Raw genomic sequence first — 19,044 nt, 5'->3', positions numbered from 1 at the left:
AGCAAATTCCCTCATCTGTGTTAGTGTATGGCCATGTAAATGTCACGTTGGAGGTGGGAACGCTGTCTGCAGGAACAGTTGGGCTTGAGCTTCTCTTAAAACAGTTGTGATCCAATTCTTTCAGTGCTGGTGACTCAACAGATAAGGGTTTTGTTGGGGTTTTCTTGCTTTTGTTTTCTTTTAATGTCAGCATTGACTGTGGTTTTCCAACATGACACCATAAATGAAGTTCAGTAAGGACTTTATGAGCAAGCAGTTCTTGAGCTGTGCTGAAAAGAATAATTAAGCAGGGTTAAGAAATGAGCAAGCTGCTGTCTTGAGGATGATGGGCAAGATTAGCAATAGGTTAAATGCAGCCCCTGCATCAGCTGAATGGCTTCTAGTCTGTTGTTGAAGCGTGGGTAGCAGTTAGATGGATAATGGGAATGAAATGGCAGTAGGAGAAGTGCCACCTGTGAGGGAAGCAGAATTCCAGGAACTGCATGCAGAAAATCAGAGGAACCACTTGTGATGCCAGATTTTTCAGAGTGGTTAAAACAAATTAATTCAAATGGACAGTTGCTGTATGTGCAAAGAGGGAGTGGTATCATAGGATCAGGGAATAGAAAATGTTCTTGAGGAGGAGGGGTGGGAGAAGTTGTGTGGGTGCTTTGCAGGCCTGTTTTGGCATTAATGGAATACAAGGGCCAATTTTGAGGGAATGAATACTTAAAGAAGTACAGGGAAGTGCTGAGAAAAGATGTTAACAGCAAATTTTCTGAGTGAAAGAAAAGTAGCTTAGTATCAAATATTTAAAAAGTGGTTGCAGCAGTGACCACCATCTGAATTTTTAAGACATTAATCTTAAAGATGCATGGTTGTTCTCTTTAGCTGAATGAGTGAATGAGCCTTTGATGTGCTCTGGAAGGGCTTTACCAGGACAGAAGGGACCTGCACCTGGTAGATGGGGCACTCTCATGGGAGGCAGAATGGATGGGTTGGATTGTTGTCAGCAGGCAGAGAAATTGAATACAGGTCTCTGCACTCAGCTAGTCTGGGTCTGGTCATACAGAGATAAAGAGGAGGCATCAATCCTTCAGTAAACAGGTCTGGATTAAGTCTTTTTTATTTCACAAGGTTGTTTTTAACACAGGTCAGTTTACTGGTTTGGTTTTCTGTTCATTGCCACAAACAGTTTTGCTGGCACAGTTGGTGAAATATCTCAGGGAAAGGGCCAGGAGCTGTTTCATTCTGCTGAGATAACAGAACAGAGTGTACCCTTGGGCAGCCCTGGAGCAGCTCTGCCCGGTGACACGGGCACTGGGATGCATCCATCAGAGCAGGGCCAAGTGTTCTCGGGCTCCAGGTTGCTCAGCCTGGGGAGTGACACATCCCATAGGGGAATGGGGAGCTCTTGTGTGGAAGAGCTGGGTTTGGGATGTGGGGTGCACCCCCACAAGCAGATGGCAGGATAAGGATTTGGAGCCAGGCAGAGCGTGGGCACAAGGCCAGCGTGGTCATCACTTTCCTCACGGGCAATTAGGTGTTACTGGGAATAACTCTTAGCTAACCTTGATAAAATTAAACTTGTTATTGTGCTGGGTCAGCACTGCTGCAGTGTCCTGCTGTGCTGCTACTTTTACTGCTCACTGGCCTTTTTCCTTACAGGCTGCCAGGGATGAAGCTGTTCCTTGCTCCCAGTACTGCATGTGTGGCTGGAAATGCTCGGTTGAGCCCTGCAGCCTCACTTCCCTCCCTTTAAATGTGTTCTTGTCTTTGATCACAGGACTCTCCCCTTGATTAGGCTGCTGGGACCAGCCTTCATGAGTGTAGTCCCACTGATCTACCCCTTTTGTGCCTTTGTTTGTTTGTTTTACTGATTTGTAATACAAATAACATAGAAGCCTGGCATAGAGCAAAGAGCAGGAAATTCATTCAGGCTTTGAGCTGGGAATTGCTGAAATTGAAGGATGTGACAAAGCATGCAGGGATGCTCACACATAAAAACTGCTCTTTTTCCCCTTTTTTTGGAGTTCTTTTGGGCAGCCTTTTCAAAGAAAGAAAAGGGATGAAACCCCAAATGCAGAACAAAATCTGCACATAAAATTCAGTTGGTAAAGCAATTCAAATGCTGGAAATGACTATCCAAGTGAAAACCATCCGAAATGTTTCTTTTAATAGAATCTAGTGTTTGTTACCATAACAATCCTTTTTGCAAAAGAAGGATTAGTGCTGTTAACATGACTCTGTTCCCTGCTTCAGGTAGCACTCGTTTTCAGGGCCCCTGGAGCAAATTGCAGAAAGGGGGGAAAATTCATGTGCCTGGATTTTGATGATGCACTTTAGTATCGTAATAACAATTCATTTAGGCTCTGGCTTTGTACTGCCTGTTATTTCCCTAGAAACTTATGATTCATCCTGGCAAATATATGAAATAGCAGTGTCACAGCCTCTGTCAGACTGAAGGGAGGGCTGCAGATGAGCAGGCAGAAGCCAGATAAGAGTAATGTAGAGCTGTAGCTGCTTGACATTACTGACTTTTAAGGGGTCCAAAAAAAGGTATGATTCCTCTTCCATAGGGGAAGAGAACAAGATGTTTCTGTAGTAACGAGATCATAAAAGAAAGAAAATTGCTTGTAAAGAAAATGTCTGATTTTCCCTCCTTTTCTACTTAGCTTCTATTATAACTTAAGCTTCAGTTTTGCTTTCAACTGTCTCTTGTGTAAGCATTTAATAGAACCAAGATATTCTGCAAATCTATTTTTTTTTTTGACAGTGATTTCTGGCCTACGCATTTTGTTTTGTAATAACCACAGTTTCCTCTGTCAAAAGAATGGAAATTATCTGAAATAAAAGGACAGTAGTGTTCTGTGGTCCTATGTGAACTTGTCACTTCAGGTCTGCTGTGCCAGTTCAAAGCATTGAGGTTGGCATGGGATGAGAAGATGATGGTGTTTCTTTCAGCATGCTGGGAGTAGATGGGTAGAAACACTTTTTTTTTTAGTAGGCTTGGAATTAAGAGCTGAAAAGAGCCTTTTGTTTTTTGCTGCAGATTCAGGAGCGTGATAAACTTTACTACTTGGTAGCCTGGGAACTTGATTTTGTGTGTTGATTACAGAAGTGCAAACTTCTCTCTTCCTCTCACTTCTCCCCCTGCCTCCCCCTCCACCCGATGGTATGATGAGCCTTTGAGAAATAAATGGGAATTGCGTGATGCGTGCTCTGTGCATTGCAAAATTTCTGTAGTTTCTAGACTTTTGTTCTTTTGCTCTGTAAAAGGAAATTTATTGCTTTATACTGGTGAGGGACAGGGGAGAATTTTTGAAACCTTGCTGTTGGGCTTGTCCTGCCTTTTTAAAAAGACACTGTTCCCTGCCCTTCTCCCAAAGGTACTTAGATACCAATTTTCTTGCCATCACTAAATTGCAAGGGCAGCATGAAGTGTAAGCTTTGACCTCAAAGGTGCTATTTCTTGTTTAAAAAAAGAATCCCAGCATCTGTCAGAAACCTGTAAGGCCCAAAAGAGACAATGCTTATTGCAAGTTACTAATAAAAGATGCATCTACTAAGAGACTTGTTTTACCCCTATATATTTTGTCTTATAATTTGTGCTTCTACATAGCAATTCAGAAAAAAAAAGCAATAATTAATTCTGGCTGTTCCACGTGATGATATTGCTTTATTGTACTGAGCTAGTAGCTGCAGGTTTTTAGAGCAGGGTCACATTGAAACTTTTTTAAAAGCTGTCCTGCAGGATAAAATGGATAAGAGAGTCAGGAAGGTGTTGTTGTGAGTGTTCTGTAACCCAGATCATGATAGGGTTTAAAGGTGTATCAGTTCTTTTCCATCCAGTAGAGAATCTCAATTCATTGGAGTTTGTAACACTGTGATGGAATCAGGTGAACACTGAGTGGAGCAGATTGCTAATAAACTGCACTGTGTTGTTGGATATTCCCACTGTTTTGGCTGAGATCCTCAGATGCTCAGGCTTGCTGCATCCCTGCAGCTCACTGGGAGCACACGGTGAGAGTGGCAGTCACAGCAAAGGTGGGGACAGGAGGGAAACAGCAAATGCAAGGTTCTGAAATGCCACCCAGCTAGCAGGGAGCAGTGGGAGTGGGAGGATGCTCAAGGGCTGAGGGCCATATGCAGTGCTGTAGGTCTCCTGGAGGGAATTGCTCATCTTCCCAGCCCTGGAGCTTGCAGCTGCTCAGCTGCTCCTCCCTGCACTGACCCTGCTGCTGGGGGAGCAGCATCCCAATGCTTAGCAGGGCTTGTGGCTGCCACTGCTCACTTCTGGGGACTTCTCATGTTGAGCACTGGCAGTATGAATGAGTATTTGGACTCTATTCTTGTTTGTAAGCAGTAACTGAAGCATTGGATAGAGAGTTTATTTTGATCAGTTGTTTTCTTAAAGCTCAGTTTCTCTATGTATGAACATCTGCTCTTCAGATACCAACAGATTAATCACTGTATTTATAGTTAAATAAAATATTACAGAGGCACATTTTTCAGCTCTGGAAATGTCAGGTTGGCCAGCTAGGCAGAAAAGGTTGGAAGTCACAAAATGACATACATTTGGTTGTCATCTGACTAGGGTGAGGGCACTCTACAATGGCTTGGTTGTGTACTGCAGTACTGGGTGACAGCCATCTAGCTGATACCTGCCTTTTCTTGGGCTTTGTGAAATGCATTCTTGAATCTGGGAAGGAACCAGAAGGAGTGAAGGGTATCTTGAAGTTTCCTGTGCAGAACTCTAGAAGCACAGTTGCTAATGCTAACTTTTCCAGGTATTTTTTTTTTCTTAGTCTTACATAAGATACCAGAAAAATAGAATTTTGTTGTCATGTTAAATTCAAGGGGTGGAGGTGGTGATGGGGAAACAACAAAGCTTTTGATCTTTCTTTAGTAAATAGGAGACTGGTTGCAGAATGTAAATGTTTGTCTTAGATGATGCTGTAAGCAGTACATTTCTTTCTCTCTTTTCACAAATAAGGACAATACCAAGTTAGTCATCAAGATACACATAATTTCTAGGATGATTCTTGTCCTGAATTAAGTTGTTCATTTTGGAGATAAGCAGCAGTGTAACAGTTGTCTTGTTTTTCCACAGACTGTATGACTGATATAATACCACAGGGCAGCTTGAGGGAGTCCTAGAACACAGAATTAAAACCTTCTCTTGTCTGTAGAAGGCTGAGTAAAGCATTCAGTAGCATTTCCTAAGTAGACAAGTACCTTTCTCTTAGATCTCTTTGGTATTTTTTAAGTAGACAATTACCCCTAAAGTAATTCTACTTTAAAATATTGATGGTGGATGAAGAGTTCAGCTAAAAGAGCATGTATTACTCAAACCAGCATACTGTTTTCTTAGGATGGATTATGATGAATTAATTATATTTTAACATTTGAAATTAGGAAAAGGTTAAATACTCAGAATATTAATGGTAGCTTGGGGATGGGAACAGCTCAGTGCTGAAAATAGCTTATGAAAGAAATTAATTTCAAGTATCTTCCTCTATGTTATTCTTTTTTTCCTCTTTTGGTGTGTTCTTTGTTTTTGAAGGGAAGCTGGTTTGCTGCCACTGCAAAATGAGTTTTTAGTACTCAAGTGCATTTTTTTTCTCCCCCCAAATAAGTATAAACTGATTTTTTTCTTAGGGACAGAAGAAGCAGCATACAGACTGTAGAGAGTGACGTAAAATTCTGGAAAGACCAGGTGCTAGTTAGTACCTTAATTTTAGGAAGATGTGGTATTTGTATTCAAGGCTGGTGAGTGCCAGTCCAGGGCCTGCTGATGGCAGTGGAAAAGCTGCTCACCTGCTGGGCTTTGGATTACCCTTGAGGAGCTTATCATTCCCACACCTCCCTTGGAGGGTGATGGATCCTTCCTCTGCTCTTACTTCACTGTCCAAACATGTCACACCTGGTTGACCCATGTGCCTTAAAGGATATCTTGGTGGTGAGTGCAGCAATTGCCACGTGTGCAGGAAGGAGAAGCTGCTGCTTTGTGGCAGCTCCTGTTTGGCTGGAGTCCCACTGGCCCCAGCTGCCTGGCTGGAGCCACTTCTTGTTAAAACCAACATCTTTGGCAAAAGGGTGCTCAGAGGTGAAGCTTTTTTGCCGTGGTATTAGTGATGATGGTTAGGGGTTTGCGTTAAATTAAGGTGGGTTTGTGCAGGAGCTGGTGGTGTTCTGGGAAGCATTGTGTGGTTGCCATTGCCTCCTGTGAGCAGTGCTGGGCATGGCAGGCACCTTTGTGCCCCTCCACAAGCTGCTCCTGACATGTCTGAAGGGAGCAGATGAGGGTTTCCTGTAAATACATGTGCTGGAAACATCTGCCCGGCACATTGAATTAAAGGATTTTTCTTGATGTGCTGTCTGACCCCGTATGCTGAGGAACTCGAGTGCTCTGTTTTCCTCATGACTTCCCCCATCTTTTTCTTAAGCTGTCTTTTCAGCACATCCTTCTGAAGCTGGGGCTGTGGGGACGAGCTGGACCTGGCTTCCCGCATCTGTCCCAGCAGCTGGACCACTTCCTGCCATGAATCATCCCAAACACACTTTTTTTCTTTTTATTGTTTTATTTAAGGGTGAAGGCACATTTGTTTCCTGAAGCCACAGGCTAAACTAAGTAGTCTGGCAGACAGGCCTCAAATGAAGGCTGGGGTGTGAACGTGTTTGGAGGAAGGAAGTGCCTCCCTTCACTGGGATCATGGGCAAGGCAGGAGCAGAGCTCTGTCCTTGTGGACTTCATTTGTGGTCAGAGGAACAGCAAACTCCATCCCTTCTTGGAGAGCTGCAGCAAAAACGTCAGTGTCAAACACATCATGACCTCTGGTTTTTGGCTGCAGCTGATCAAGTGCTAATTGGCAAGTGATTCTAAGGGAGAGGGGCATAATCTTTTGTCTGAGAAGTCTTGGCTATGGCTTGGATCCTCTGTGGGACTGATGTTTGTGGCTTAGTTTTCCAGAGTTCATTGATTGCATGTGTTTCAATTTTAGCAGTCCAAAACAAAACAAGGCTTTTTTTTTTTTTTTTTTTTTTGTTTTGTTCTGAGGAGTTCAGGCTGAATAGTTCCTGAAACTTGAGAGGTCATTGTATTTCACAAAGAGATGAAATCCAAAATCTGCCTCCTTAATTTTGTCTTAAAAAAATCACCCCAACACTAAAAGACCCCAGCCTAAAAACACATTGACAGCATAGTCGTTAAGCTGTTGTTTTCCTTGTTAATTTTCCTAGGGAAGCGTCAGATTCACCACTTGGGAAACCAGCTCCAACTCAATCAGCATTGTCTGGATACTGCCTTTAATTTTTTCAAGATGGCTGTGAGCAAACATCTGACGCGGGGCAGAAAGAGGACCCACGTCATCGCTGCCTGTCTCTACCTGGTGTGCAGGACAGAGGGAACTCCTCGTATCCTTTCACAGTTAGAAAATACCAATAAACAGAAGACTCTCTTTTAGCAAGTCAACTATCCCAGTCAGACCTTGTTTCAAAATGTGAAAAGGTAAGTGTTGAAGAGCTAGCTTGGTCATGGCTGGGTTTATACATGGAAGTGAATGGGAGTGTTTCCCATGGTTCAAGTAAATTTGTTCCCTGTCTAAATGTACAATACTTAGTATTTAATGCTATAAATGTCACTCTGCCTCTCATCACTAACTCTGAATTTCTCCTTTTGCAACATTTGCTTCAAGTATAAAATTGCACTTCCCCTGTGCATTGCTAGGGTTTATTATTTGTGGAGTATTTACTTTTTTTTTGTTTATTTTTTTTCTCTTTTAAAGTAAATGACAGTTATCCGCAAACCTTCTGCAGTGTCAGCATCAAAGAACAGATTAGAATTCCAGTGGGTTTTTGATCAACATATTTGGATTTCCTTCTTCTGATACTTGCAGGAAGGACAGTATCACTCCTCTTTTAGTTCTTGAAAAAAAAAGTTTCATAAATTCTGAAATTTGCTCAAAAATCATACAGGAAATCAGTGGCTGGAGGTGCACACAGGACAGATTTCCAAGTGAGTATTCCCTGCTTTACCATCCCTATTTTTGTCTTAGGGAACTTAACTAAAATCCACATAAGCTTTAAATACTCATGACCATCCAAATTAATTTTTGTTATATATTTTAATTTCTTTTATGTTGTGTTTTAGTTGCTGGAATTCAGAGTTTAGTATCAAACAATTACTTCTGTTGCTCTGGCTCTGAGCAACCTGGTCTAGTGAAAGGTGTCCCTGCCTATGCAGGGGTATTGGAACTGGATGTATTTTAAAGCCCCTTCCAAGCCCCAAACCATTCTATCATTTTATCATTCTACAATTCTGTCTTTAGTTTTTTTCTACTTTAAAATAGTATGTTCACATCTTCAGTATTCTGATTTGATGCTTTTTCTAGATTGCTTCTCTCGTTCTATATTTTTGCAGTTGAACAGTTTAGCTTTCCTTTTAAGACTGAGATTTTTTTTTGTCATTTCAGAAAATATATTCAGTATTCTAAAAGTAGTACTTTCTGATCTTGTAGTAGTGTTGTGGTAATTGTATTTGCATGTTTAAAAAAATATGGTTTTGCAGGAATAATGGAATTAAAAGGCAGGCTTGCCTAGTACATTGTTTTTTTTCCTACTGTAAAGTCTCCATGTGAACTTTGAACATTAGCACTCTTCATTGCCATAAAGATAGTGTTGATTTTAAGGTGTTACCAGTATTTTGATAATATATCTTCCAGGTAACTGCCTGCAAGAGGGTGGGATTAGATTAGCTATTAAAAAATTCTTAACAGTGAGGAAACTGAGGGCTTGGCACAGGGTGCCCAGAGCAGCTGTGGCTGCCCCATTCCTGGGAGTGTTCAAGGCCAGGCTGGATGGGGCTTAAACAACCTGGTCTGGTGGAAGGTGTCCCTGCCCACAGCAGGGATGTTGAAAATAAATTATCTCTAAGATCCCTTTTATGATTCTGTGTTATATTTATGCTCATGTCATGTTAAAAGTAATTTTTTTTACAGTTGTTATTTGATACTTCTGAATGATAGCCCAGCTGTAATTTCCAAATCCATTTTTCCCCACTGATAGGGATAAAAGGCATTGAAGAAATGTGGGCTGTAAGAGGCAGGTAGGTGCACTGCAATGTACAGCCATCTCTGCAGCAAGTGCAGCTAACATAGCAAACAAATAAAGCAAAAATAATTTACTTGTTTTTTAACCTTCTTTAAAGTATTTCAGCATGTATCTCACTTATGTGCAAGATGTACTGATCTGGTTGACACTTAATAAATCCCTAAATGAATTTCCCAGCTTTCTTTGTTAAATGGAGATAACGTCCTGTGTGATACTTCACATAAAACACTAGGAGTAAAGTATGAATAAAACTGCAAAGATGAGTTCTGTCTTTCTACATCAATAATATCCACCCTCATTTGCACAGTTACTGTGCTGCCTGGGAATGAAAAGATTGTTGTGCATGTCCATAAAGCTCAATTTTTTTAGTGGTTTTCTTTGTTTGTTTTGTTGTTGTTTTGTGGTTTTTTTTTTGGTTTTTTTTTAATCTGTTTGATAAACCTCATTTTGTAGTTGATATTAAGAGTTTAACCTTTGTCACTTTGGGAGAGGGAGTTCATTCAGCTTCTACCTGTGTTCTGCTATGGCTTTGTTTGTTTGTTTGTTTTGTTTTGTATTACTATTTAAAATCCAGTGTAGTTTAAAAAACAAAGCCCAAATAAATTATGGATTCTCAACAGTGAAATACAAGTTCCTTTTCTGGTATCTTCTCCTTTCAGAAGAAACTTGAAAACCCGAGGGCCACGGGTGCAAATTGCTGACCTTTGAAATTCGAATATGTTCAAGGCTCCGTAGATTAATTATGATGATCATTATCAGCATGTTATAATTGTTCCCAGCTTAAATCTGGCACTACAGACCTGGGCCACAGGAGGCAGGGGTGTGCCCAGGGCCTTTGGAGCAGAGGGGCCAAGAGCAGGTGTAGAGAGGATGGCCAAGGGACAAAGTGCTTTGACAAGAATTAAAATCCATATTCAGGATAATAAACTTGCCATTGGTTTTGTTCTTCTGGAGAAGGTGATAAGGAGGGCTTGGAAAGAGGAGCAGTACACTGAATAATTCTGTACAAAGGAGAATTGCAGTATTTTTAGCACTTCAACATTTAAATACACTGCTCAGCCACGTTCCTGAGTTTAAAGTGTTCATTGTCATTGTGTTCATTCTAGAATTCTAACAAAAAATGTGGGAGAAATTTAGAAAAGGAAGTTAAAAACTGAAGATTGGTGAAATATTTTAGAGGAAAGAGGTGACGTGGAAGAAGTAGTGAAGGGCAGCAGCATCCTCAGAACTGAGGGACAGCTCACTAATTTTGGGTGGCCCAAATGAGTTATCCAAGTGACCTGGGAGTTGTGGAGGCAAGAGATGTTACCTGGGAACAGAAGAGTGTTAGCAGTAGAAGACATCATGTTTCTGAAAAAGTTGTGTGGTAGAAGGAACAAAAATGTCTAGGGAGGTACAGGGAGATGTAGTAAGGACTGAAGTGACAAGAAATGTTCTGTTCTTGTGGCACAACCAAAGGAGTGGGAAGCATTTGGAGAGGGAAAAGAGAATGTAATTGTGTCTGCAAGTTCACTTTGAGGGAGTGGAATGTATTTATCTGACATGGTTATCTGCTTAGTCTTCTTTTTTTTATAATGTACATGTCGCCAGCCAGCCTCTGTGAAAATGTGAAGAATACTTTGGCCCAAGTCTACTAGTGCAGTCTGAATGATGCCTGAATAAACCTCAGCCTGAAATAGGAAAACATTATGTTCTCCTTGGTTCTTATGTGTTATTTAATTAATGCAAAAATGCAAAATATTCTGGTAACTCAAATTTTTTTGATCTGAAAAAATAGTTCCACAACTTAAGGAGAAAATAAAAATTTATTAATCTGAAGAGCAGCTTTTATTTGTAATCCTTTGGAAAGTTTTGTATGTATTATTTGAGATGTGAATTGATTTTGCATCAGTTTATGGTTTTTATTAGGTTATGTGACACAAACCCTCCCAGTGCAGCCACTTTGGCATAGCTTTTCATTTGCCTTCCTTTATTGCTTGTAAGTGTTAATGTTTTCCAGGGAAAACAGCTTGCTAACTATTAGCTGGATCTAGGAGGTGTTTCATCCTTCTGATGAGTTGCCTATAAAAACTTCAGTTTATTATTCTCTTTATAAAATGTGTCAATGTGTTTTTATTATCAGTGTCAGAAGAGAAGATATAATGCAAAAATTCCATCTGAAGGGGACAGTGGTTTTTAAACCCTCAGGTGTGATGGAACCTGTTGTCCCTCTGCCAGGGACTGAGTGATGCTGAGCCTTTCCAGTGATGTCTGACTTTGTCTGGCACTGCCAGCGCTCTGGGCAGCTCAGACTCTGCCTTTTAATTGTTTCTTGGAATAGTAACAGCCCAGAGTTGTTTCTCTCTAATGTTTTGAGCAGCTTTTCCACCCCTGCACATGTCAGAATGGAAACAAAGCGCGCTGTAGCTGATGTCGCCGTTCCCGAGAGAGGGGATTTGGGAAGAGGCAGGCAGGGTGTCTGAGTGACTTATGGGCTCAGCTGTCACCTGTGCCTGCCCCAGGCTCACTCAGGAACAATGACAGCCTGGCCACGATTTTCCAGGTGGGATATCAGTTTGTTTTAATCAAGGAACATTTCATTCTGTTTGTGATCCTGTTACTGTACACAGCAGTTAGAAAAACTGTACAACTGTCCACTCCTTTGTGTAATGTTTTCCAGTGCTACCACCTGGGGTCTTTTATAGCAACATTTTACATGGTAAATGTCTTTTATCCCACACACACATACACCTTTTTTATACTATTTATTTATTCTTTTCCTTTGAAGCTCTCTGAAAAATGCACCTTTAGTTGTTAACCAAATCCTGTCTTGTCAGAGCCTAGTAAATAAAACCTTTTCCACATGAGAAGAGTCCCTGCAAATTTCCCTCACTAGCTATCTTGTGTAAATATCCCTCTGCCTCTGAAGGTAAATTCAGGGCAGGTTTTTCTCCCTCCAGTAAAGCTGATCAGTCTCGATGATGGGGGCTCTGGGCTGGGCAGCCTCTGAGACTGAGGTTGAATTATTCAGGGGGTTTTTGGTAGCTTTTTTTGGTCAGAGAACAGAGGTGGGATCCTCCCGCGGTCAGACCAAGGCAACCAAGTGAGGCCTCTCTCCTGAGTTGTTGGCAAAAGAACATTTCTGAGAACTGTATAAGAAAAATGACCTCTTCAGTTTGGGTGTGGGGAGCAGAAGGCTGTCAGGAGAACCTTTGGTGCTTACAAGTCTTTGAGATGTAAACTTGAGCTGGGTGGGAAAGCACAAGGAGCTTTTCCTCCCTGGCTTCCTCTGCCCTGTGAACCTCCCTTTGTTTGAGGGAAGATCACGAAGGCATTGCTGGATCCCAGCAGGCAAGAAGGGTTTGGGAAAAAGCTGGGCAGCTGAATGGGGCAGCACTTTGTTATTTCCTCTCTGTCTGCAGTACTTGTACTTTATTGCCAAGCTATTTGAAAGTCTCCTGCTTTAATGTGTTTATTTTCATGTCACAGAAAGGGAAGTTGGGAGTATTTATCTTCATTTCCAGGTGCAGAACTGAGGCTAAGTGACACATTCAGAGTTACCCAGAAAATCTGTGCTGGAATGAGGAACTGGCCTCTTTAATCCTTGCTTAGGCAGCAGCTCCTGGGCTTTTCTGCCATGTTGGTCTTTGCAAGAGGAGTTCAGCTAATTCTCTGCAAGCATTAGCTGCTCTGTCAGCTCCATGTGGTCTCGGGGAGCTTTGTACAGCCTCGCCATGAGAACCTTTGATGGATACAAATCTTTGTTTCTCTACTAACACTTCAAGGTCTGTCTTTGCAAGGAAAAGGGCAAGACTTCCTTTTTTATTAGAAATGAAAAATTATATCTCCAGCAATCTTTTGACCTCTACTAAAACTTCCTGGAGCCAGCAGGCCCTAGTGTTCCTGATTAAAAAGTTAACTTTTGAAATTAGGCTTTAATCACGAAAATTTTAAAGCTGTGGTTAGGGAGGTTAATAAAAGCAGTTTCTATTTCTTTCTGGTTAAGGACTTTCTTTTTAGTAACTGACCTTTTACTTTTTTTTTCTTAACTGGTGTTGCATTGAAAATGTGTTTTGTTCAAGTGTGGAGTGTCACAAGGACATGTGAGAATAAAAATGGATTTTAAATTGCACAGTTAAAATACATATAATATTTACTGAGGCAGATGACTTCATTTCACTGTGTGGAAAGAGATGCCAAGATCTTCATAGTAAGTTGAATAGAATATTTTCATTTGGAACTGACCTACAGTGATTATCCAGTCCAACTGCTTGACCAATTCAGGGATGACCAAAAGTTACACCATGTTGTTAAGGGCATTTTACAAATGCTTCTTAAGCACTGACAGCCTGAGGGCTTTGACCACCTCTCTAGGAACCCTGTTCCAGTGTTTGACCACATTCTTGGTGAAGAAATGTTTCCTAATGCAGCATTTGCTTGAACTTGAAGGCTTGCAAAACCCTTGTTCACTTAATTTCAAAATGAAGTCTTAAAATTGCTGTGTTTTTGAGCAGATGGATTTTAGCTGGAAGAGCTTCATCTATTAAGAAAAAATTGCTGCCTTAAATAGGGTGTGGCTGTTGTTGCCCCATGTCATTTGCATAGATTTCCAAAGAGTTTGGTGTTTGGTAATGCTTGGCTTTTGAGATCATTCCTATTTAGTACCACAGGAGAAAATGTTGGAGATGTAGGGAAGAGGGCAGCCAGGGACAGCAATAGAAATTGAATTTCTGCACCTTAATTTCTCCCCATCACCCTCTCCTCCAGCCAGGGCTGGATCTGTTGAATTTCAACAGCAGGGCTCATGACCTGAAGCCTGCATATCCAGTCTGCTTTTCCATGGAATAAAGGAGAATCATATCATCTTTCAATTGCATTGCTGCCTCACACATTTTTTCCCTATAAAGAAGGATGTATACAGCGAGTGTGGTGCTGAGAGAATCACGTGTTTTGTGTTTCCAGTTGCTGGGAAAGTAAAATTTTCCTTTCCATGTGCTCATTGACATTGTGTATTCCACTGTGTGGCTCTGTCCTCTTCCCTGCTGCATCCCCTTACTGCCAGGGCTGCTCATGGGTGGGCAGCAGTGGGGCAGAAGGAGCCTCTCAGATATCTCACCTGGCCTCCAGCTGTGTTGCAGAAGAGCCTGTGTTTCCTCTGGATGTCTTTGTAGCATCTGAAGTGGTGCTGGGTACTTGAATTGCTCCACTTGTGTCTGATGCTTTGCAGTGTTTTTAATTTTAAAGAGAATTCCTTCTTGAGGAGATGTTAACCTGAAGCCTTTCAAACTGGTTGTGTGGGTCTGCACCCTGGGGGACAGGGCTGGGGACATGATTAGTGGCCCTCAGGTTCTCCTCTCATCCCTTGGAGGGGAAAGCCATAAACCTGAGTCAGATGTGGCAGGAGAACAGTGAGTGTGATTGCTGACTGGAATTATCCTGCAGGGTGCCCTGCTCGGGAATCATTGCAGCTTTCTGCTGGGAGCCTGCAATTTTAATGTGGAGATTCTGTACTTGGGTAATTTCCTTTGTTCCTTTGAGATGCTGAAAATATAAAAGGGGAAGGGAACTTTACATTGTGGTTTGTGTCAACTCAACATCTGACTGTTTAAATCCTTGTGCTAAATGCCCATCACGGATGCTGCAGGGAGGGAGGGGAAAAGCTGCTGTAAGTGCAGTAGTGATAATTGACCCACTTAAGAGAGCTGCTCTAATTTTGCATGTTACAGCATCCTGGAAATTCAGATAAGAATGTTGATCTCTCCAGCTAATAGGATTTCTAAATATATCATCCAAGAGAAGCAGGAGGACTGCAATTTTGCACGCATATGTGTGTGCTCAGGCTAGTGTTTTGTTTAAGAACTGCACACTCTGAAAATTTGCTTTTCTGTTCACTTGTTACTAACTCTGGATAAAATAGAGCTTGACCTTTGGTCCTGCCAAGGGGAGACCTGATCATGCCCCATTAAATTCACTGATGAAATTCTCACCAGCTTTTGTGTAGAGGGGTGACCAACTTTTTTCCTTTCAGGATGTTGGTACACAGCAGGTGGCTCAAATTGTCAGCTTTTCCATAATGCAGCATTAAACAAACCATCTGCAGAGATGGAGAGGGGGACAGGGTCACAAGATGGCCTATCAAGATTACAGGTTTTGGCTGGTGTTGATAGCTTTGTTTTCCTCATTTAAGGGAAATTTTAAACAGTAGAGGTCAAAATAATACTCTTTTGAAATCTGTCTGCAGAAATACTTCATTGCTTTGCAGAGCAGAGTGTTTCAAGTCTCTCTCTGGGCAGTTTTTTCTTAAAGCACAGCACTGGAGTGGCCTCACATCCAGTCCTGGGTGCAGTTTTGGGCACCACAATATAAAAGAGACATGAAGTTGTTAGTGTCCAAAGGAGGACCACGAGGATGGTGAGCAGCTGTGAGGGGAAGCCACACAAGGGGCAGCTCAGGTCTCGGGGCTTGTTCAGCCTGGAAAAGAGGAGGCTGAGGGGAGATCTCATTGCAGCCTAAAACCTCCTCATGGGGGAAGAGGAGGGGCAGGCACTGATGTCTTTTCTGTGGTGACAGCGACAGGAGCCAAGGGAGTGGCCTGAAGCTGTGGCAGGGGAGGTTTAGGTTGGATATCAGGATCTTCAGCCAGGGAGTCACTGGGCACTGGAACAGCTGCCCAAGGAAGCGATCACAGCACAAAGCCTGACAGAGCTCAAGGAACGCTTGGGCAATGCTCTTGCACGTATGGTGTGATTGTTGAGGGTTCTGTGCAGGCTCAGGAGGTGGACTTTGATGATTCTTGTGGGTCCTATTGAACTCAGGATGTTCTATGACTGCTGAAAACCTTGGGGTTTACAGTCGGTGGAGCTGCTGCACCTACGTTGTTTTAATTCTGGAGGTCCTTTGCCCTTGCCCATCATACCTTCCTGTGCTGGGACAAACAGGAATCACTGTTGCCTTTTGAAATGAAGGGAAGGGTTCTGGAGTAGATTCACTGCAGCCTTGGTGACTGTGGGCTTGAATTACATGATGGGTGGGTAGGAGAAGTGTTTGGCAACCCTGTGCTCCATCACCACGTCAGGCCTTGTGTAACTCATAAATACTTACAGCAGAAACATCCGAGCCAGATTTTTAATGTGTGCAATACTGGCCTGTTATTGCATGCATAGAAATAATAATTAATGAAATGAATTGCATGATCTGTCCTCTTAGTAATTAGCTTCCAGTTTGGGGTGTCTGAAGTGATGAGACATTCTCATGGTTAAGGTGAAACAAGGAGAGAAGCAGAAGCAGGGAGTGGGAGAGAGACAAACACATCAGTAATTCTGGGGTAGAAATAGAGGGGACAGCCCTCACTGGCAGCACTGAGGGGGTGAAGCTGAAAGGTGGTGGCCAGGGCAGGGGGGATAACACAGGAACAACGCCAGGATGAGTTCTGGGTGATGGATGAGGGGAGGGAAGTGTGATGGCAGGGAGGCCTCCTTCCAGGGAAATAAATACAAAGGAGGGATGATAAGGAAGGGATCACACCTCTGATGTCTTTGACCTTCAGCGATCCTTGCATGCTTGGGAAAATAAATATTTAACAATCTTCTTAAAGCTTGTTTAAAAGAGGAAATAATTAAGTTGGCTCTCTGCTTAATACGGTTTATCTCTGCATCTGAATTTTGGGGCTTATGTCAGCAAAACCAGAATTATAACTGGGTGGTGTTTTGACCTGGTGGGAGCTAATATGTTGCTAACACCAGCTGAATAAAAACAGTGGGGTACAGGCAGTCATTGTGCAGCACATTCTTGCTTTTGTCAGAGGATATGCTGGATGTGGTGTGGAATGAGGAGGAGACTCTTCCCCTTCCTTCCCTGCATGGCCACGCTCCTCTTAAAGGAAAAAAAAAGAAAAAAAAAAGAAAAAAAGAAGCTGATGCTTTGTTTAAATAAATCTTGGTAGCAAACATGATCAATTATGGTTGATGTTTTTGATTCGGTCATTGAAAAATATTCCTGGTTGTAGCCATCACTAATATTTTATGCATTTTAATACTTTAAAAGTCAATTAGAGAATTAAATGCTTTCTTTCATTAAAATATGAGATTGTGTATTTGAATTTTAATGCAGTAAGAATGCTGCCTCAGAACACAAATTCATTTTATTAGATTAATTAAGATCAGTTATGCAAAATAGGGTGAACAAAAGCCAGTGTGTTGAGACCTATAAGCCCTTCTGTGCTTGCTATCTGCGAATATTTTAGCTTGAGGTTTTCTCAAATTGTGTCCACTTTCATCCTATTCTTAAGTCTTATGCAGCTTTTTCTGGCTTGGCAGTTTTTGATGTCTTAAGAACAAAGTGAAGGTATATCAGAGAAACAATATTACCTGTCAAATTTGTTTTGTAAAAACAGGATTCATTCTCACACCTGACCCGGCCTTATATCTTGAAAGTGGTCTTGATAATGATTTCTCACATCCTAGTAAAGTATAAGCCTTTTAAAAACAGGTAAAGGTCCTTCTCAAGAGCTGCCTTCTTTCCTTCAGATGTTTGTCACTAGGATTTTCTTTGCATGATAGAATTTTCTTAAAGCTCACACTGGAATTGCTTGTCAATGAGACATTTTTAGCATTTTGTAACTCATGCCAAGTGCAATGGGGAGCTGAGCCTTTTCTAACTTTCCCCTGTTCCTCTGCCTTTACGGCGAGTCCGTGTCCTTCCTCGAAGGCAAAGAAAATGTCTTTTCAGTTCAACTGCCAGACTGGCTCAGTATTGTTGTAAGTATGAATGATGTAATACTCAATCACATGGTGGTATGTCTGCTATTTTCCCCTCTTTGAGAGAGAGAATAATCTTTCCATCTCATCCAGTTTCAAGAGTCTGGGAAAACAGCAGCCTTAAATGAGGCCCAAAAGAACCAAAATCTTGATTTCTTCCAGAGCTTTTCTTTTGAAGCCAGATGTTCCCCATATCTTCTTTATTTTGACTTGCTAATTGGAAATAAGATGTTAAAGATAACGTGTGCTCCGAAGCTTGTGTATTGTGTATTTTATTTAGATTTAATCCTTTAAACATTTGACAATAAAACATAAATTGCAGAGCTCTCATCTTTAGATCAGCTGTAAGTGAATCATTTAAGTTTTCAACATCCTTCCAGTTTGGGAGAAACACAGTAGTCTCAGTGATGTTTTGGCTGATGTGTTAGTAAAGTGCTATAAGATTTGCTAATCAGTATTTTTTAAATGGAGATATATTGCTGTTTCTTCAATGAAGGAGCAGCTTGGCTCCCAAAAATAAAATCTTAGCTTATGCCTAGGCAGGGAGTAGAAATCTGAGTGCTCTTCACATTCCTTTAGTGTTGATATGCAAGGAGGAACAGTGGACAATATATTTTATGTTGTTATATATCATAATGGAAAGCAAATTTTGAAAAAGGGGAGATATACAGACTGATAAAAAGAAGGCTTTTAGTGTAGACAAAAAATAGCATGTAACTTCTACTGGGCTATAATATTTTTAATATAGAGAGAAGAGTGTGCAGTGTAAATGCATATTCAGCAACATGACATGTACTAACTGAAATGGGAAAATCCTTATTACATAAAAACCAGAACTCCAAACATTGCCTCTATCTTATTGTCAGGAGAAATTCTCACCTTATCTGTTTTACAGTATTTTGCCTTCTGCAATTGGTCTTTTCAACTTTTTATTGTGCCTGTAGTTGCCTTGCAGCTTCCAAGGGAAAACAAAGTTGGTTTTGTCATTTCACGGGCTGTAATGTGTGGCACAACTCTAGGGCAAACAAGGGGCTGGTGTTTTAAATTAGACTGCAGAAAATTTGAGAGGTTACCTGAACCTGCTTGTTTCTGAGAAAGCACCACTGTGCCCTTGCTTTGCAAGGTTTTTCCTCGTTTTAGTTCACTTGCATTAAAAATACTTTTTCTTTCCTTAATGAATCCATGGCTTCAGAGTAATGCAGTTTTGCCTATCCATCTC

The 19,044-nt window shown here is 41.5% G+C and overlaps 1 protein-coding gene across 1 annotated transcript in view; it reads left to right on the top strand.

The window, feature by feature from the left end:
- Positions 1 to 19,044, top strand: part of BRF1 (BRF1 RNA polymerase III transcription initiation factor subunit) — a 173,965-nt gene that overhangs the window by 35,472 nt on the left and 119,449 nt on the right. Inside the window, exon 3 of the mRNA XM_036383304.2 lies at positions 7,222 to 7,395. Within this exon, the coding sequence (XP_036239197.1) occupies positions 7,222 to 7,395 (174 nt within the window). The remainder of the gene's footprint in view (positions 1 to 7,221; positions 7,396 to 19,044) is intronic.

The sequence above is a fragment of the Molothrus ater genome, chromosome 6, assembly GCF_012460135.2.
Source record: "Molothrus ater isolate BHLD 08-10-18 breed brown headed cowbird chromosome 6, BPBGC_Mater_1.1, whole genome shotgun sequence".
In the NCBI taxonomy this organism is placed as follows: domain Eukaryota; kingdom Metazoa; phylum Chordata; class Aves; order Passeriformes; family Icteridae; genus Molothrus; species Molothrus ater.
The sequence above is the reverse complement of the archived record's forward strand: the minus strand, read 5'-3'. Positions and strand labels throughout refer to the sequence as shown.